Here is a 21,794-nt window from a genome sequence, read left to right on the forward strand (position 1 = left end):
GCCTCTTCTCTTGAGTTGGTACCCGGCATCCATCTTCTGTAGTACTTTTGTCATGGGAATTATGGCTACTATGAAGAGTAGTGGGGACAGTGAGTCGCCCTGGAAGATCCCTCTCCTGATATTAACCTCTGCTAGTCTTATTCCAGAGCTTGTAAGTATTGTATTCGAGTTGCGCATTGTATTTTTGAGGAGGCTGATAGTGTTTTCCTCTTATAGTCTATCCATGCCATGTTTAGGTTGGTTTTCCTTCTCCTATTGTTCTTCATTACCATTTTGTCTATCAGGAGCTGGTCTTTTGTGCCCTTACACTTCCTTCTGCAGCCTTTCTGTTGGTGGGGGATGGTGTTTGTATCCTCTAGGTAGTTGTATAGCCTTTCACTGATGATACCTGTTAGTAACTTCCACATTATTGGTAGGCAGGTGATAGGCCTGTAGTTACTGGCTAATTTCCCTTACTCTTGTCTTTTTGTACTAAGGATGTTCTTCCTGTGGTCATCCATTTGGGTGCATGGTGATTTGAGATACAATGCTGGAGTTATTCTGCTATTCGTGAGTGTAGGGCCTTTTAAGTTTTTGAGCCAGTATCCATGGACTTCATCAGGACCTGGGGCTTTCCAGTTTGGCATTTTCTTTAGTTAGTTGTTGTCTGACTGTGTCTGTTGTGATCTCTGTGAATCTTTGTTTTATTCTCCCTGTTTCTTCCTCCTTGACTTTCTGGAGCCATGTTGCATGTTTGTTGTGTGATACCGGATTGCTCCATATGTTTTCCCAGAGTCTCTTACTTGGTTTGGCTTCAGGAATTTCTTGGTGGTTGTCTTCCCCTCTTAGTTGGCTGTATAGTCTTTTCTGGTTGGTTCCGAATAGTTTGTTCTGTAGGTATCCCTTATTCCTGTTCATATACCGTTGGATCTTATGTGCTTTGGCCTTAAGCCTCTGTTTTACATCTTCTATTGTGTTGTTTAGTTCCCTCTCTTGTACTTTGTATTTCTCGTTGAGTTCCTCCCTTGTTCTCTTGCTTCTTAGTCTTTTTTTCTGCCATCTCTTTCAGTTTACTGAAGTCAGATCTCATCACCATGATTTGCTTTTCCAGGCTCCTTTTCCAAGGAGGTTGCTGTTTTGGTTTCTGTTGGGTTGGTTGTGCTGGTGGTGTTGGTGTTCGAATCCCCATCAGTTCTGCTACTAATCTTGCTTCTACATATGCCAAGTTATTTGTTTCTGTGATACTAGTGGTGTGTATTATGCCCATTATTTAATTGACCTCACTTGTTTTCTCCCTTAATTTCTTGTTGTTGTAAGGCTTTCATGGAGGGGATCTTTGTTCTCTCTGTATCTGGCTCCATCCATTGTCTAATCTTTTCTACCCATTCCGTCCTCTGTTACTTCGTCTGTGTTTCTTCGTGTGTCGTTGTTTGATACCTCATCATCCCTGTCGTCTTCTGTGGCATCGTCTCTCAGTTCGTCTTCGTGTAATTCGTTGTCGTGTGACATTTCCCTTTCCAGTTCTCTTTCTGTTGGGGAGAGCCAGTTCTTTTTCTTTATGTTGCTTACTTGGTCTGCCAGCCTCTGCTCTGTTTGGGGAGTGTTATTCCTCTCATTCCAGATGTTGACCAACCTTCTTCTATATCCTCTCTCCGTCGGGTTGCTCCTGATGTAGCATCTCCATATTTCCTTATTTCTGGGCTCTGCCCGTGTCGCTACGTGAAATGTCATTTTAGCACACATTTCTAAGGTAAATATAACTAACATTACCAGAGAAAAAACTAAAATGGAATGTCAGAGTATTCTGACTCGCTCACCTTATATAAAAGGTGTCGGTATGGTTTCTGGGGCGAGTGAAACCACTACCACGGTTCTCTTACCATTTAGATCCATCCTTCTACAAAATCCCCCTACCTGAGAGGGCCGATACAAGGCCCGCACCCATCTACTACTACTAGTAGCGCTCCCGACGCCAACACGAGCGCCTCTAGTGTTCATCCTTTCCGTTAGCACCATCTTGCGCGCACATGTTTTTTCTTCGCTGTGTTTTGTGCTCTGTTTTTTTATTTATCCTCATCATGGAACTCCAAGCCATCGCTGCAGCTTAATTTTAGCCAGCCAGGGACCTGTTTAACCGTTTTTATTTAGGTTATAAGACGGTGCCTCCTTCGGCCTGGTTATAGAGTCGTCTCAGGCAGCTCATCCCATGTGTTTCATTCTTTCATGCTTCTTCGGTCTCCCATACCGTGGTAGCTTGAAATTAGCAGTGTATATATACCCACATGTTATACGCTGTGCATTATTTTTCTATGTGTTTATGCTAGCTTTCACGGGGATTCACAGCTCGGTTGAGCTCGTAGCCTACATCGCTCCTTAGCTCAGTGTTCATGCATGCATGTTCCTTTGTTTAGGTCTCTTTAGGCTCCTTTAGGACATTCGTCCTTCCTTTTAGTCCTGACCACCCTGGCCGCCACCCTCCGTTCCTACGTATCGGCAGAGGCCAACTCCCGAGTCGTTAGTCGTCCTCCCTTCTTGGTTGGATCGTCTAGCTTCTCCACGACTTTGCTTTCTCTCTATCTACTTTTTACCTTCCTTTCCCCGTGTTGCGTTAGGCTATTTTGTTACATGCTTTGAGACGGTTAGAGGTAGCCTAGGCCACCTCAGACCGCCTGGCCGGTCTTTCCGTGTGGCCCTACCACATTCACTGCGAGCCAGGCGATCGCCATGAGCCACCCGGCTACTGTCCCCACGCTTCCTCGGCGCCACATTATTATTATTATTATTATTAAGGCTGACCAAATCAAAATTAAAAAAAGCTACCAGATGAAAATTAAGATAGCACCTTTAAGGATCTAAACAAGGCTCTCATTGAGCTGGAGTGGTCACAATCTTGTTGCAACTGCCTTTGATTGACATCATTATGAGCTTGTTGATGTGCTGCACTATGAAGCTCTCAGCCGCAACTGGGCAGTGGTCAGTTGCTCCTCAGTTGCATTCAAGTGAAGGTGTGTGGTGATGCCTCGGGAATTGGACTCAGCAGTGCCAGACTCATTTGCAGTTACAGAAATCCTCTAAAATACAAAAATCTTCAATTACCTGTATGGTATTTTGTATTTCCTTGGTATCTATAGAATTAAGATTTACCACACAATATGTTCTTTTTTGACATACATAATAAGGTTGAAATAGCATGTAACACACATGATGCTTTATTGTGTCAGATTTTCTTGGAAAGTACAATATTGTGTTCATAAAATGCATTATTATGAGATGTGGAGATGGAGTAGGCTTATTAATGCATACTTTATTTTCTTTGTGACAAAATTCTACACAGTTTGATTCACTTGACTTGCATTTACACATCCTGGTACATTTACCAGTACACTGACATATTGCATCTCGGATGGAATCAGGTTGAGGAATCTTTCGGGAAGGAGAATGCCACTCTCGTCATTCCAAGCAAAGTCCATGGGATCCAAAGTATTGTTTTTTGGGTTTAGGAGTGTGATAGCATTTCTGATCACAAAGAAACATGCGTATATGACCACAAATCACAGAGGAAGTTGGAGGGAGCTCATTGAGAGATTTACTTTTTTGATAGCAGTTGTATCTAAGTTCATCAGATGTGTCGACCATTATACATGAGCGAGCACTTGCCCAAAATTTCACAAGATTATTGGTCAACAACACAGATATCAACATCAGTCAGTGAATTGGCTTCTCCAAAGTTGACCAAATTTGTGGGCTGGCAGATGAGCTACACGTTTGGTGCCAATTTACTTGCGGTGTCGTTGCCTGAGAGTACATGGAGTTTGATAAGGACCACAGGCATCTTCTCCCAACCTGAAGTGCAGAGTATGTAGTAGTATCTTCTGCCTGTGTTCTCTTGTTACATACTCGATCCACAACTCTTTCAGACCTTTGGCTTTGAAGGAGGTCATGTACCTCGAAGATCAGTTCAATGCTATCTGTGTCATTGGATAAGACCACTGCTCTATCACACCCTTTCACAACACTCCATGCTTTGCGTGAAATTAGGCTGCCATCTACTTCCTCTTGGTAGCTGGAACAAATGGGTACATCAACAGCAGATCCTGGGTCTGCTTGAAACTGTGCATTAACAACTTCATCATCCACTACCATTCCATTGACAACAAGGTTACTTATATCCCTTAGGGCAATGTCTAGAGCAAGAATTTGTAGTTTTTCTTTGTTTTTGGAACTTGCCCAAAATTTTCCCATCTGCTGTGGTATAGGCACTGCTTCAGCCATGGTGACAACGTCGATTGACCCACCTGACTCTTCTGCCCATCGTGCTTTCTCTCCTTCTTTAATTGATGACTTGCAGTAAGAGTCGAATACAAGGCGGGTACATTCTGAGTGGCAGATGCCCCTTGCATAATTGAGGGCATTGTTGATGGCTTGGCCGAAATTCTGAAAGATTGACAAGTTTGGATATTGCCTAATTTTCAACATGGAATCTGGGATGACGTGTTTTCATCTGTGTAAGGTTGGGAGAAGTTACCTGCAATGTCCTTATCAAAGTCCATATACTCTCAGGTGGCAGCACCATGAGTAAAAACAACAACACTTTAGATCCCAGGGACTTTGGTTGGAAAGACAGGAGTAGCATTCTCGTTTCCGAAAGATTCTTCAACCTGATAACATCTGAGGTGCTCGTAGTATGTCAGTGTACTGGTAAATGTACCAAGAGGTGTAAATGCAAGTCAAGTGAATCAAACTGTGTAGAATATCTCATAATACTAATGCATTTTATGAACACAATACATTGTATCTTTCCATGCAAATCTGTCTAAATAAAGCATTTTGTTTACTGCATCATGAGTGTTGCATACTTTTTCAACTTTGATTATTTATATCAAAAGAGAACATATTGTTATGCAGTAAATCTTAATTCTATAGAGACCAAGGGAATACAAAATACCATATAGTTAATTGAAGATTTTTGTATTTTAGAGGATTTCTGTAACTGCAAATGAAAAAGTAAGGCTAACAATGGATTCTTTGCCCTGAAATCAGTACACACACACACTCAAAGTCTTCAGTCCATTGGCGGCAATATTGAAATTTGTCTCTCATTGAGGCCTGACCTATAGTTCAGATGTCTATCCTGGTCCTATTCAGGGACATGACTATAGGCCCTTATTTAAAATATAAGTTCTGCATATAGTTACAATATTTGTTATTTAGCCTATATAGTGTTGTGTTTACTTTTTTTAATCTCCCTTTTGTGGAAACCTGTCGTTTATCATGTCCTCTATATAAATTTGCAGTATTGTTTGCACACAAGGAACAATAATACAATGCCCACATTTTATGTACTTTGAGTGTCTTCCTTCCAACATCTTCAGTTGAAATAGGCCAGTAAAAATGTACTGCACACTTTTTAGCTCACCAAACCTCTAAATGGAAAGTGATTCACATGAGATTGGAACTTCCTGTAGCAGTCACTCCATTTGTCTATAAGTAAAAAATAAGCACTCTGCTTTACCTTGCTAGGATCTAAGGGGGTTAAGGTTTCGGTTAAGTAAGAGCTTTGTAGTATTTGTAGTATTTTATCATGATAGCTAAATTTTCTTTTCATGCTTATTAGGTTTTATGATATAAATAAAGCAAGTTTGTACTTATGGAGCTTTATAATAACTATTTTAATGTATTTTGATAGTTGAGGCTTCTTTCATGCCCAGGTTTTCTTGATCTATATATTATATCCTGTATGTCTAGTAATTTGAAATTTCCATAAAACAATGTGTAGTAGTTCTTGCTAATTTCTTTTAATTCTGATTGCAGGCACTTTCCCCTGAAGAGCGTAAAGTTGTAGCCTATCATGAATCTGGTCATGCATTACTGGGATGGCTTTTAGAACACACTGATGCTCTTTTAAAGGTCACTATAGTTCCAAGAACTAATCAAGCACTTGGGTTTGCTCAATATGCTCCAAAGGATCAAAAATTGTATACTCAAACACAGGTAATACTTACAAGGAAGGACTCAATTATCAAAGCTATAATCACTTAAGTTTCTCTAATTTATAATTCTGGTAATTTTGATTTTCTTTTCTGATAACTAGAAATGACTAAACTAATTTCCATAATGATTTTATGAGTTACCATAAATATTTGAAATACAGACCAAAGGTCCCCTGAGGCTTTTATTGATAAGTCTTCATTAATTTTCCAGACTAATCATCATATCGACATATTTACTTGAAATTATCAAGTTCGTATTTTTTGTTCATTTACCCAATTTCTTATAATAGTGGTAATAAGAATTAAAAGGTAAGTGGTAACTACTATAAATATGTAATGTAGAAAAGTGATGTAAATGTTTTTTACCCAGTGCTTGAATGACTAAATAATGATGTTTTATATTTGATGGTCAGTATATTGAACTTGAGATATTTTTGTATTCATGGGTAATCAGAATTATTGCGGGTAACATACTATCTTATTACCATTTACCCATGGAGAGTCTTTCAATTTCTGTATCCATTCTCCTGCAGCATCAAAAAGTTGAGAGCTGTGCTCAACTATGGTCTTCTGACCATTTCTAATCTTGTTGAAACCTCTTAGGTCTCTCACCATATCCCTATGTTTCTTTCTACCATAGGCTGCCCTCAGAAATGTCTGTAATTTGGTCCGTGACTGGCATTTTGTATACTTAAAGCTAGAGCAGTTATGTGCTAAATCTCCCCCGTCAAAATCCAACAAAGTTTTTGCCTCTGTAAATGCTAATGTGTCACTTTTAATTCCCTTGGCATCTAGGAAATTATCAAATCTTTCTATAAAAATCTGCACTGGCTGGGAAAGAATTCCATCAACAATACCTCGTAAAGCGCGAACTCCCGCTACGCTGCAACATTGTGATTTTATGCAGCAAAATATGATCACTATTATCTGCTTACGCCATTTTCTCTCTCTTAGAGGAGCCCTTGATATTTAGAGTTTGCCCTGACCTCAACAACATTAGTAATGTTTATCCAGTTTCACTCATCAATCACCAACACAAAAAGAATACTGTATCAATCACCAACAGAAATAAAAAATACATATACCAATCCAGAACACACACAATTCCAAAGTAAATATTTCCTGTACTCTTCAGGACAAAGAACTATCTTCCTGCTACTTCAAGGGCCAAGGTCATCAGCTGAATAACATCTGTCATTGTGCAGTGAAAAAAAAAACTAGGGGAGAGAGAGAGAGACAGAGAGAGAGAGAGAGATGAACCTTCTGTCTCATTGATGACTTGCATTTTGACCTTAAATTGCTAGCTCAGCATCCGCTGACACGAACCCACTCCTTGTATGCATCCACCATCGTCACATAAAAAAAATGATAAATGTTGGGGCCGTATATTACTATGCATGGCAATTAAAAGCAAGCCTCTAAACTGTCCTTTTAATCCTGCAGAAAACTGCATTAGGGCATATCTAATCACACCTGCAGCCCCTAATTTCTATAAACTCAAGACAATTCCCTCGTATGCGTGCTTGATCAACTTGAATATCTAATATCTAGCCCCCAGGAAGTTACGGTAATCCCACCATACTTACAAAACACATCATATTCACACACTTTATAGCGCCTTGGGAGGCTGAATTCTTTGACCACTTGAATTCTGCTGACTTCAACTTAAATACCTTCATCAGTGATAGAGAGACCAGTTACCATAAGTCCTAAACATAATTCTTTTCCCTAACATGTACATGATTTACTAACTCCTGTGCAACCGCCCAGTCTCTTCAGAAAGGTAATCCATAGGCCTGATTGCCTTTCCCAACTGCCACCAAACTGTTACAGTGTGTAATGGACCCTGTTTTAATCAAAAGGAGAAATCACCAACTACGTATATCTAATAGTGCGACCTACCTTTGACGTTCCCAGCAACCTGCCATCTCCTTAGCTAAAATCGGTCAATAAATCTAGGCTAATTCAAACTCTTGAGATACAAAAATAGTCTTTATTTCCCAAAATAACTTGCATGAAGATTAAATAAAATGGATTCAAAATCCCAAACCAAGAGAGACCTTTACTGTTCTGCATAATCATATTGAATAGAACTATCACCAACTATTCTCATTGTCAAAAATCCCATCAATCTTTCTCAAATAAATGGCAAGTAGAGAATTCATTTTTGGTAGTGACAGACTGAATCCATCTATAAAAGAAAGCACAATTTTCAAACAAATCAATAAAGAGAATGGATAAATGTCCCAAAAACCTTTTTAAGTGTTTCTCTGCACTTAAATCCTCTCCACAATAATAAAGTATTTTCAGTATCTTTTTCGATTGATCTTCTAAATGCCTCTGGCTTTCCAGTCTCTGGCGACCACCACTAGAATTTATGTAATTCCCCATTAATCACCATACTAGGGGATTATATTGCCATTCATGTGCCTGTACAAATCTACGCGCCCTAATGGGTGTACTACTTATGCACGCCATGTTCTGGAACATTCCATGAACATGCCCCGTTTGATGCACAAACTGATGCACGCATGGCTGCATTTTTTTTGACATCACAGTCATAGGACTTCCAAGCAACTAGGTCAACTTTGCCCGCCCGTAATCTCACGGGTGCGATTGGTAATGTTATGACTTTGTCTCGTTCGAACATCTTGGGGAATTCACAGTTTACAAATTTTCCAAAACACTCGAGGCTGTAGTGTTGTTACACATTCCAAACTGCCTGTCACACATTGCCAACCTAATTTTAACTGTTAACGTATCAGTGCCTTTTACGTGTGTGTGTGTGACATTTTAATACAGTGGTCCCCCCCGTATTTGCGGGGGTTGCGAGTACCAGGCCCCCTCAAGAAAAACACAATAAAAATTTTTATACCTAGTTTTTAAAGTTTTATCACAAAAAGTGCATTTTATGATGAAATTGATTAAGAAAAGCCCAGGAATTTGTGGATATTTCTCATAGAAAAATACCGCGAATACATATGCGAATTTGGGGGTCCACTGTATCATTATTTCCAATTTTTCCAATTTCACAATTTTTAAGGAACTGCAAATTATCAACTAAAATTATGAAAGCAACAAATTTCAGTTTTGGAATACTGTATGTAGCTCAGTCAGTTTTTAGATACATTGTGAATTAATTAAGGATATTTTATTAGAATCATCATCATTTTCAAGGTATGCATAATTCACATATCTAAAAAGCTGCAAATTATCAACCAACATCAAACCAGCAGCATGCATAAGTTTCTGGAGATACAGTTATCACCTACAGTACTCACATTTTATTAGCATCATTATTTTAAATTTATATGAGTTCTCACATTTTGAAAGAATTGCAAATTATCAGCCAAAATTCAACTAGCAACCATCAGTTTTGGATATACTGTAAATCAGTTGACATTTTATTAAAATAATTATTTTTTATTTATCCGCTTTTCACATTATATTAAAGAACTGCAAATCATTAAACAATATTCAACCAGCAGCAAACTTCAGTTTTTAGAATGCTGTAAATTAGTCAAGAGTATATATTATTAGAGTCGTCGTCATTTTCAATTTACCTAATTTTCTCTGTTTAAACTGCAAATTATAAGATAAGATGACATCTATATTTTTTATTAGTTGAATCCTTTGGGCCAGATGTGTGAGAGTTACATAGTTTAACTGAATGGTCTAGTTAAACTGTTTAATAATTTCAATGCTGATTATCACAGTGACTTAACCCCTCAACAACCTCTCAACTTTCTCACACATTGTTTGGTACAGCTTATTACCACAAGCCTGCATCCAAGTGGGAAATAAACTAATATGCTTTCACTTTCCATGCATGAGAGGTTCCAGTTAGCGTTCACTAATGTCTTGTATTGTCCTTGAAAATTGCATTTGAGGGTTTAAATCTTGCTTCAGAAGGTGAAAACTTCTGTTGAAATCCTAAACAGATACAGGTTTGTTGTGATAGTATATCCAAAAGAGTGAGTAAAGCAAGATGTTAAAGAAATCATTGTTGCTATTGAAAAAAGGGATTTTCACGAAGGAAAAATCTATTTCTGGGCAAGGGCCCGTGTCACCTAGTGAAATATCCTTTTAGCACACATTTCTAAGGTAAATTAATGCCTAACATACCAGAGAAAAAAGCTAAAATGGAAATGCCAGAATATTCTGGCTCGCTCACCTTATATAAAAGGTGTCGGTATGGTTTCTTGGGCGAGTGAAACCACTACCACGGGTCTCTTACCATTTAGATTCATCCCTCTTCGAAATCCCTCTACCAGAGAGGGGCCGATACAAGGCCCACTCCCAGCTACGACTATTATTAGCGCCTCCAACGCTACCACCAGCGCCTCTACCGGTCATCCTTGGAGTTAGCCTGTCAAGCTTGGGCCCAAGGGTGGGGTTAGAAAGAAGGGTGGGATTTCACTGGGCGACACGGGCCCTTGCCCAGAAATAGATTTTTCCTTCGTCAAAATCCCTTTTCTGGGCTCAGCCCGTGTCGCTACGGGAAATAGTACCAGAGAATTGGCCACAAGCTTGAAATAAATGAGCAAAAATAGATATTGTAAGGAACAAATTAAAAACAATTAAGGTTTTCTGGGCTCAGCTCGTGTCGGCCTATGAAAGTATCCTTAATATCATTCTTTCTAGGCAAAATTAATCTAAAATTACCAGAGAAAAACAAAATTAAGAAAATGTCAGTAAAACTGACTCGCTCACTCTATAAAAGAAGTGTCGGTATGAGAATATGGGCGAGTGGGATCACTACCACGAGTCATTCACCATTTAGACCTTCCAACCTAAAATCCCCACCAGAGAGGGCTGATACGAAAGGGTGATGCGGCCTCTACTACTACTACTACTGACGCCATGGACAGCAGCGCCCCTAGCGGTCATCCTTAATCATTAGGCGAACACGTTGAGTGCATTTTTCTCTCGTGCCGTGTTTTTTCGGATTTCTAACTTGTATTCATCATGGAATGTGCAGCTATCGCATCGGCTAAGTTAAGTGCCTCATAAGTAGTATTTTACGGTTTTTTAGTCTTCCAGGGACCAGTATTTTCCTTCTTAATAGGTCATATACGGTCTCCCGGTTGACTCGTGGCGGCTGCATGCCGCCTCGTGTTAAGATTTCCTGGTCTCCCATACTGGGACATCTTATACTTATGGGCTTACTATATCACGTTCATCGTTTATTACATCGTTTTCATAGCTAGGACAGCCCTTTTACCATTTCTCTTAGTTTGGTATTTAGGGCTATACTGTGTTTCTGGCCCAGCATCCCGGCTCTTGCTCTTCATCGGTTATCGCTGGCTCCGAGTAGTCAACTGTTCCTCGGAACAGATTGCCTCCTCCTGGGCTTCTTTCTCTTTTACTAAAAGTGTCTTTTCCCCCTTTTACGATGTATTATTAGTTTTATTTAGGGTGTTAGGCTAGCCTAGGTGCATGTACCATGTGTTGGTACAGTCTGGTTCACGTGGCCCATCCATGGTTGTGTTGCTATCGCGGCTTAGGCCACTTGCGATCACGTGTTCCATAGCACCTTACCCTTCCCCTTCCCTCCCTACTAGGTATAGGGAGGGGTCTGGGGGACTCCTTGGTTACCATGACAACCACAGTAGCCTTCCTCCCTCTCTCTCTGAGGAGGCCAGGAGCTCCCTCCCAGCTGGGGTATAGGGCGACCACTTGTCTCGGGTACCGGGTCACCGAGCGGGTAGTTGTTGGGACGGGGAGGGGTAGGCCACCCCCCCCTCTCTCTCTCTCCCGCCGCGTTACGCCGGGAACCCCCCCCCCTATTGCTCAGTCCCACCCTTCCCCTACTGTAATGAACTCTTAGACTTCTTGGTCGCATCTCTAATAACACTTAGTTATAAGCTTGTTAAACCCTGTCTCCGCCGCTAGAAGCTTCATTTCGCCTTCTCTTTCAGGCTGCCGCCGTGAAGGAAGTCGCCTTAGCAACCCTGAAGGCTTGGGTGGGCGGCTTCGGGAAGAACGCCGCCAAGGGCCAGCCATACATCCTCGATAAGAAGCTGGCCGTTCAGATCTTCCCCGGTGGCAAGTCGACCGGTTATGTTGACCCCATCTCGGCAGCCCCTCTCATAGCTTCGATACAGCAGGAGGTGCAGCAGGCGTTCGGGTCCGCCTCCACGCAGGAGCCGGTCCCAGATGTCGCGAACTTGGACCTGAACATCGAGCCTATGGCGGTAGGGGCAGAGGATTTGTTGGTTGAGGTAGGTGTGTCGGGCGCCCAAGGTCTTTCATTGGGCGCTCCTGGATCTTCTTCTCCTGTCCCTTCTACTGCTTCTTTCCAAGGCTTTACGGGATCTGAGATCCCTGCCTGCTCTCCCGCTCTCTCTGTACCCCCGAAGGTGAAGGGACAGAGAGAACAGAAGACCCTCCACAAGACGACTTCTAAGAAGTCGTCGTCGTCTTCTTCAGCAAAGAAGTCTACGACTTCCTACGCTGACGCGGTGAAGGCAAAGCCGAGCTCTTCGTACTCTAAGAGCTCTAGAAGCAAGGCTTCTAAGGAGAAGGCTCGCGCTCCAGCCGAGCCAACGCCTTCTCCGGCCTCCACCGCATCCACTCCGGCAACGCCGGTTGGAGTGGCGGGACCAGGCTCCTTTGATCCCACCGCCTTCTCGGCAGTGGTGATGCAGCAAGTGGGAGAGATGGTTGGCTCGCAGGTCTCCGCCCTCGGGACCAGGTTTGAACAGATGTTTGCGCAGCTGTCAAACACCCTCAGTCAGTCTGGCCAATCCATCCATCCAGGATCTCTCTAACAGAGTTAGAGAGAATGAGGACCGTGTTCCTGGGCTTTCTCAGGTTCCTCAGCCAATCTCCCCCGTAGCAGGTACTGGCATTCTGCAGTTACCTCCATACGAATCCCTACCAGCCTTCTCCATGGATAACCCATGGAGAGTGGCCGCTTATGCTCCATTCAAGGACGGCATGATCTCTGTCCCGGAGTGTGGAACTCGAAGAATTGAGGACTTCGAGTTTTATCCTCCTGGATTGACTCAGCCTTTCATTGGGTATGCTAGGCTGACCGTGGCTGCTCTCACTAGAGAGGACAAGATTTCCCGAGAGAACATGCTGTATAGTAGGGAGCACGCACAGCGGGAATGGGTTCACTGCCTAGAGGATTGGGAGTGTACCAACACTAAGCTCCAGGCTTTCAAGAGTCCTTTCACTATTTTCGCGACGGAGGAGGAGGCTTCTCTTCCGTTCGCTACCAAAATAGTGGAAGCGACTCTTCAGGCAGTCCTCAAGGATGAGCCCATGCCACAGCTGAGGGAAGCTGAGTCTACTTCTCCGCTCTTCCCAGCCTTTGGAGAATTGTGGGATAACTTGCCTGCCACGTTCACGATTGGTAAGCTTAAGCCAGACTGCGCAATGGACCAGTTTGGCGAGAAGCTTCCAAGGCTGCCTGATACTCTGATTCAGGCTGAGTTCGATGCTCGAACTAGATTTGGGAGGTCCCTTAACTCCCTGATCATCACAGAAATGGCGGCCCTGTCTTATGGCACAGAACCGCTATTCAAGATTCTGGCCAAGTCTCAGCTCCAGACAGTACAGACGGATGCTTTCGACTTCTTCCAAGCTAGGAGGAACTGCCGAAAGCACGTTCTGCAGGAGGCCACTATCAGGCACGAGCCTAATAGACTCCTGGCTTCCAGCATGTGGGGTGCGGACCTCTTCCCAGAGTCCGCTGTGAACGAGGTGCACCACGAGGCTGCTAGGCTCAACCAGAGCCTTAGGGCTAGGTGGGGCATCTCTTCCAAGAGGAAGCAAGAGACCGCCCCTGCTGCTGGTAAGAAACTTAAGAAGTCTGGCAGAAGGTTCCAGCCTTACCAGAAGCAACAGCAGCAACAGCAGTTTGTTCAGGCCGTCCCAGTTACCCAACAGGGACAGCCATCGACTTCAAAACAGGCTCAACCCATCCTCCTGTTGTCCCCTCAGTCTCAACCCTCAACCTCCTACGCAGTCTCGCCGGCCTTCAACTCTATGTATGAAAGCCAGGCTTACCCAGCCTTTAATAGGTTTTCTAGGGGTAGCAGGGCGAGGGGCCACTTTCGCCAGCGTGGCACAGGGAGAGCTGCAAGAGGAAGGCAATTCAGAGGAGGGCGCGAAGGTCAACCCGCCCAACAACAGTGAGGCTCCCCAGGTAGGAGGGAGGCTGTTCCTCTTCCGTCACAGGTGGGGGTTCAGCAAATGGGCACAGAGCATCGTGTCCAAAGGATTGGGTTGGAGTTGGATCAAAGATCCCCCTCCAATCAAATCATTTTATCAGGAACCATCAAAGGAATTGACAGATTATGCGGAGGAACTCCTTCAGAAAGGAGCTATTGCGAGAGTCAGGCATCTAAAATTTCAAGGTCGCTTATTCAGCGTGCGAAAGAAAGGCTCAACAAAAAGAAGGGTAATCTTAGACTTGTCAAAGCTAAACTCTTTCATTCGTTGCGACAAGTTCAAAATGCTTACCATCTCACAGGTACGGACCTTACTTCCCCGTGGGGCCGTCACATCCTCCATCGATCTTACAGACGCATACTATCATATCCCTATAGCCAGGCACTTCCGTCCATTCCTAGGCTTCAAACTAGGAAATCAGACGTTCTCATTCAAAGTGATGCCCTTCGGTCTGAATGTAGCCCCCAGGGTATTCACGAAAATAGCAGAAGTGGTAGTTCAACAGTTGAGAACTCAAGGGATAATGGCAGCAGCATACCTCGACGATTGGTTGATCTGGGCACCAACGGTCGAGGAATGTCTCAAAGCCACAAAAAAGGTAGTTCAATTTCTGGAACATCTGGGGTTCCAGATAAACAAAACGAAATCCAGACTTACTCCAGAGTCTCGTTTTCAGTGGCTAGGAATCCAATGGGATTTGTCTTCCCACAATCTGTCAATGCTGGTGGCCAAAAGGAAAGAAATAGCCAAGTCTGTGAAACAATTTCTCAAATGCAAACAAACATCAAGGAGAAACCAGGAAAGAATCCTAGGTTCTCTTCAGATTGCTTCAGTAACAGATATCCTCCTGAAAGCAAGGCTGAAAGATATAAATCGAGTTTGGCGATCGAGAGCAAACGCCAAATCTCGAGACAAGTTGTCAATAATTCCACAGATCCTTCGCAATCAGCTACGTCCATGGACAAAAGTGAAGAACCTTGCCAAGTTAGTACCCCTTCAATATCCCCTTCCAGTGTTAACCATTCACACGGATGCCTCCCTGTTCGGATGGGGGGGATATTCTCAATTCAAGCAAGTTCAGGGGACTTGGTCAGCTCAGTTCCGCCAGCTTCACATAAACGTCCTGGAAGCAATGGCAGTATTTCTTACCCTGAAGAGACTCCTTCCCCCGAAGAAGTCTCATCTAAGACTAGTTTTGGACAGTGCAGTGGTAGTACATTGCATCAACAGAGGAGGGTCCAAATCCAAACACATAAATCATGTCATGATAGCTATCTTTGCGCTAGCAGGCAAGCACAGATGGCATCTGTCCGCCACTCACCTGGCGGGGGTAAGAAATGTGATAGCAGACGCTTTGTCCCGGTCAGTCCCTCTGGAATCAGAATGGTCCCTGGACGACGGGTCATTCCAGTGGATATGCCGGAGGGTTCCAGGTCTCCAAGTAGATCTCTTCGCCTCACAAGCGAATCACAAGCTTCCTTGCTATGTGGCCCCCAACCTGGACCCTCTGGCTTATGCCACGGACGCCCTGTCGTTAGATTGGAATCAGTGGAGAAAAATTTATGTTTTTCCTCCAGTGAATCTTCTTTTGAAAGTCTTGAGCAAGCTGAGGACTTTCAAGGGACTAGTAGCTCTGATTGCTCCAGACTGGCCAAAAAGCAACTGGTATCCTCTGCTTCTGGAATTGGGTCTCCGACCTCAACGGATTCCCAATCCCAAGCTGTCACAATCAGTACAAATGAGGACTGTGTTCGCTTCCTCAGGAATTCTTCAGACCCTAACTTTATGGATTTCATGAAGTTTGCGGCTAACAAAGATGCTAACATTGATCCACAAAACATCCTCTTCCTAGAATCAGATAAAAGAGAGTCAACTATTAGACAATATGACTCAGCTGTTAAAAAATTAGCATCCTTCCTGAAAGAATCAAACACTACAACCATGACAGTTAACTTAGCTATATCCTTTTTCAGGTCCTTGTTTGAAAAAGGCTTAGCAGCTAGCACTATTACTACTCATAAATTGGCTTTGAAGAAGATCTTTCAGTTGGGTTTCCAGATAGACCTAACAGAATCTTACTTTACGTCTATTCCCAAAGCCTGTGCTAGACTTAGGCCTTCTCAAAGGCCTACTGCAGTTTCATGGTTCTTAAATGATGTCCTCAAACTAGCCTCAGATACTGACAACTCGTCTTGTACATTCATAATGCTTCTTAGAAAGACGTTATTCTTTTTAAGCCTAGCTTCAGGAGCCAGAATTTCAGAACTGTCGGCTCTATCCAGAGATGCGGGTCATGTGGAATTCCTCCCCTCAGGAGAAGTTCTACTTGCGCCGGATCGTAGTTTTTTGGCTAAAAATGAGGATCCCCTTGCAAGGTGGGCTCCTTGGAAAGTCATCCCACTTCCGCAAGATCCTTCTCTCTGCCCAGTATCAACTTTAAGAGCCTTTCTATCTCGTACATCCTCAAGATCCTCAGGTTCTCTCTTTATGAGAGAAAAAGGTGGTACTTTATCAGTAAAAGGAATTAGACAACTGATCCTTTACTTCATTAAACAAGGCAATCCTGATTCATTTCCAAAAGCACATGACGTCAGAGGAGTAGCCACCTCAATTAATTACTTCCAACATATGAACTTTGAGGATCTTAAAAAGTATACTGGATGGAAATCACCGACAGTCTTTAAACGTCATTACCTAAAGTCCTTGGAATCTTTAAAATTTTCTGCAGTAGCAGCGGGAAACATTGTTTCTCCTGATACTGTATAGTAGTCGTAGTATAGATCCAGGTCTCCTTTCTACCTACCTCGTCCAACATGCCTCACCCTATTGCCATGCTACTCGGATACTCTAGCCTTAGCCGCTAGAATCATATTGGTGGATTGTCCCTTATTTTTTTGCTAGGGACATCCACACTATGTACTTATAATGTACTTCAGTGTTTCTACCCTTATTTTTATGCTAGGGTAGAACACAATGTGTTTGTATATTATGTAAATATCTTAATTAAGTGAATCAATTTTGTTATTTTGCCATTACATTACTGGGTATTACTATGTTTAATATAAGTTAATTTTTAAGTACTTTATATTGTTTGCTTTCTTTATCATGTCATTGTTTTAGGATAAGTTAGCTTTAAGTACTTTGTTTGTATACTGTAATGTCCCTGATTCACTTATATTATATATCTCTTTTTTTACAACTGATTTTCATTTGTCCTTATTCCCATCTTGTCTGTTTCTCTGGTACACTTTCATAGGCCGACACGAGCTGAGCCCAGAAAAGGGATTTTGACGTAGGAAAAATCTATTTCTGGGTGATTGGCTCGTGTCGCCCTATGAAACCCACCCTGTCTTCTTTTACCCACCCTACAGGACAAGATGTTCATAGATTAAGGATGACCGCTAGGGGCGCTGCTGTCCGTGGCGTCAGTAGTAGTAGTAGTAGTAGCGGCCGCATCACCCTTTCGTATCAGCTCTCTCTGGTGGGGATTTTAGGTTGGAAGGTCTAAATGGTGAATGACTCGTGGTAGTGATCCCACTCGCCCATATTCTCATACCGACACTTCTTTTATAGAGTGAGCGAGTCAGTTTTACTGACATTTTCTTAATTTTGTTTTTCTCTGGTAATTTTAGATTAATTTTGCCTAGAAAGAATGAACTTAAGGATATTTCATAGGGCGACACGAGCCAATCACCCAGAAATAGATTTTTCCTACTTCAAAATCCCTTAATTAGTATAATCTAAAATAAACTTATGAACTAGAAATAATTATAATAAAGACTTCAGAGTAAACATAGTAACTTAATATTAACCTTAAAGATAGATACAATATCATACAATATAAATCCTGTGTAAGTAATCCTAAAATAAAAATAAGGAAACATCACAACTATGTACAACATGTGGCATCCAAGGCATAATAAAGGCCACATGGTGGCAGAGCCACGGGAAGGACATCAGTGAGGCAGGTAGAAAGATCTAGATCTAAGCCACTTTATTACTACTTAAGCAGTGTCAGGAGAAACTGTTTCCCGCTGCCACTGCTGGAAATTTAAGAGCTTCTAAGGACTTGAGGTAGTGACGTTTGAACACTGTCGGAGATTTCCAGCCTGTAGTATACTTTTTCAGATCATCAAAATTCATATGCTGAAAGTAGTTGACTGAGGTAGCTACTGCCCTAATGTCATGTACCCGGGGGAAAGATTCTGGGTTGGCTTATTTAATGAAATATAATATTTGCTGTCTAATTCCTTTTAAGGAAATGGTGCCACCTTTTTCCCTCGTGAATAAAGGGCCTGAAGATCTTAAGGCCGTTCGAGCAAGGTATGCTCTTAGGGCAGTAACTGGACATAAGGAAGGGTCCTGAGGAAGTGGGAGAATTTTCCAAGGGGACCACCTTGCCAGTGGGTCCTCATTTTTAGCTAAAAATTGACAATCTGGAGAAAGTAAGACTTCTCCTGAAGGGAGAAACTCTATATGACCTGAGTCTCTAGATAGAGCCGACAGTTCAGATACACTGGCTCCTGAAGCTAGACTTAAAAGGAATAATGTCTTCCTCAGGAGGGGTAAAAAGTCACATGAATCATTATCAGTATCTGAGGCCAGCTTGAGAACATCATTTAAGAACCATGACACAGACTTTGGCCTCTCTGATGGCCTGAGCCTAGCACAGGCTCTAGGGATAGATGAAAAATAAGAGTCTGTTAGATCTATTTTGAAACCAAACTGGAAGATTTTCTTTAGTGCTGATTTAGTAGTAGTGATAGTACTAGCTGCTAAACCTTTTTCAAATAATGATCTAAAAAAGGAAATGGCCAGGTTGGTTGTCATGGTTTGAGATTCGGACTTCCTCAGAAAAAAGCTAGTTTTTTAAAAAACTGCTGAGTCATATTGACGAAGGGTTGACTCTCGTTTATCTGATTCATAGAATAGGATGTTTTGAGGGTCAATGTTGGCATCCCTTTTTGCCGCAAACTTCATGAAGTCCATAAAGTTAGGGTTTTCTGAATTCCTGAGGAAGCGTACACAGTCTTCGTTTGTACTAGTTGGGATAATTTGGGATTGGGAATCCGTTGAGGTCGGAGTCCCAACTCCAAAAAAAGTGGGAACCAATTGCTCTTGGGCCAGTTAGGGGCTGCTAGAGCAACGCATCCCTTGGAAGTCCTGAGTTTGTTCAAAACCTTCAAAAGAAGATTCACTGGAGGAAAGATGTAAATCTTCTTCCATTGATTCCAGTCTATAGCCATGGCGTCCATGGCATAAGCCAGAGGGTCCAGGTTGGGAGCCACATAGTAAGGGAGTTTGTGATTCGACTCCAAGCCCCGGTACTTGCTGACAGATCCAATTGAATGACTGCTTGTCCAGGGACCACTCCGACTCTAGTGGAACTGAGCGAGATAGCGCATCTGCTATCACGTTCCTTACTCCCGCTAGGTGTGTGGTGGACAGGTGCCATTTGTTCTTGGCTGCCAGTGAGAATATGGCTATCATGACATGGTTCACATGGCTTGACTTAGAGCCTCCCCTGTTGATGCAGTGTACTACCACTGCGCTGTCTAACACCAGCTTGATGTGAGATTTCTTGGCTGGTTGAAGTCTTTTCAGGGTGAGGAACACTGCCATAGCTTCCAATACATTGATATGGAGCTGGCAGAATGGAAAGGACCAAGTTCCTTGTACTTTCTTGTACTGAGAGTACCCTCCCCAGCCGCTTAGTGATGCATCTGTGTGGATAACTAGTGCACCGGCGGAGAGAACTGAAGAGGAATCGACTTCAGCAAATTCTTGACCTCCGCCCAGGGGCGGAGGCGCTTGCGTAAGATCGCCGGGATAGCAGACCGCTTGTCCCGGAATCTGTTGTTTGCCCTTGAGCGCCAGACTCGGTTTATGTCTTTGAGCTTTGCTTTTAGCAGAACGTCCGTTATCAAGGCAGATTGTAGAGAGCCCAGGATCCTTTCCTTACTCCTTCGAGACGTTTGCTTGCACTTAAGAAATTGTCTGGTTGCTTTGGCTATTTCTCTCCTCTTCAACGACAGAATTGATAGTGGATAGTGTGTGTGAGTTCAAGTCCCACTGAATGCCCAGCCACTGAAAGCAAGAGTCCGGTGTCAACCGGGACTTGGTCTTGTTTATCTGGAATCCTAAGTGTTCCAGAAACTGGATTACTTTGACCGTCGCTTTGTGGCATTCTTCGATGCTTGTGGCCCAAACGAGCCAATCGTCCAGATACGCAACTAACATTATTCCCTGAGACCTGAGTTCTTGAACCACTGTTTCCGCCAATTTTGTGAAAATTTTGGGGGCTACATTGAGCCTGAAAGGCATTACCTTGAAGGAGAATGCCTGGTTCCCTAGTCTGAAACCTAGGTATGGGCGAAAGTGTCTTGCTACTGGAACATGATAGTATGCGTCTGTAAGATCGATAGAGGTGTTGACGGCCCCGCGGGGAAGTAAGGTCCGCACCTGTGAGATAGTCAGCATTCTGAACTTGTCGCAATGAATGAATAAGTTTAGACGGGACAAGTCTAGAATTATTCTTCGTTTGTTCGAGCCTTTCTTTGGCACGCTGAACAAGCGACCTTGAAATTTTAAGTGCTTGACTCTTGACACTACTCCTTTCTGAAGGAGTTCTTGGGCATTCTCTATCAATTCCGCTGTTGGTTGTTGATAGAAGATTTTGGATGGAGGAGGGCCTTTGGTCCAGCTCCATCCTAGGCCTTTGGACACAATGCTCTGTGCCCAGCTGCTGAACCTCCATCTGTGACGAAAGAGGAACAGTCTCCCTCCTACCTGAGGGTTCTCACTGGCTCGGGGAAGGGCGTGTCCCACGCCCTCCTCGTAAGTGCTTCCCTTGGCTGGATGCTCTTCCGCCGCCCCTCTGACGAAAGGCACCCTGCTACCCCTGCCGAACCTGTTGAAGGGTTGAAATGACTGGCCTTCAAATACTGGGTTGAAGGCCAGGGAGACAGCGTAGGAGGTGGAGGCCTGGTTTTGAGGCGGCGTCAGCAGCAAAAACTGTTGCTGAGGCTGTGCCTTTGACGTCGATGGTTGCGGTACCTGAGAGACCGGAACCGCCTGAACCATTGCCTGTTGCTGGGGAGCCTGGAAAGGCTGGAATTTCTTAGGCTTCTTTGACTTCTTGGCTGAAGAAGTCGACTCAGGTTTCCTTTTACTGGATAATCCCCAGCGAACTTTCAGACTCTGGTTGAGTCTTGTAGACTCACATTGTACCGAGTTTACTACCGACTCTGGGAACAGCTCAGCACCCCAGATCGGAGCGGCCAGTAATTTGTTGGGTTCGTGACGGATGGTGGCCTCTTGCAGGACATGCTTCCGACAATTACATACACCTTGCCACGATAAAGTCATACAAATCACATTGCACTGTATGCAAATGTGATTTGGCTATGAGCTTAAACAGAGGTTCGTCGCTGTATGTAACAGCTGAAACCTCTGTCATGACCAGTGTATTGAGGGATTTGGATAGTCTCGTTCGGGCATCAAATTCGGCCTGAATGAGACTGTCTGGAAGTCTAGGTAGTCGCTCAGTAAATTGTGTGATGGCGCAGTCTGGTTTCAGTTTCACGACCGAAAAGGTGGCCGGGAGATCTGCTCATAGATCTTCCATACCAGGGAGGAGGA

General features: G+C 43.3%; 1 protein-coding gene across 1 annotated transcript in view; it reads left to right on the forward strand.

The window, feature by feature from the left end:
* LOC135205772 (paraplegin-like) overlaps window positions 1-21,794 on the forward strand; it is a gene marked incomplete in the record, with an annotated part of 592,202 nt that overhangs the window by 480,217 nt on the left and 90,191 nt on the right. Inside the window, 1 exon segment of the mRNA XM_064236914.1 lies at window positions 5,791-5,970. Coding sequence (XP_064092984.1) covers window positions 5,791-5,970 — 180 coding nt within the window.

This window comes from Macrobrachium nipponense, chromosome 11, assembly GCF_015104395.2.
Source record: "Macrobrachium nipponense isolate FS-2020 chromosome 11, ASM1510439v2, whole genome shotgun sequence".
Classification (NCBI taxonomy): domain Eukaryota; kingdom Metazoa; phylum Arthropoda; class Malacostraca; order Decapoda; family Palaemonidae; genus Macrobrachium; species Macrobrachium nipponense.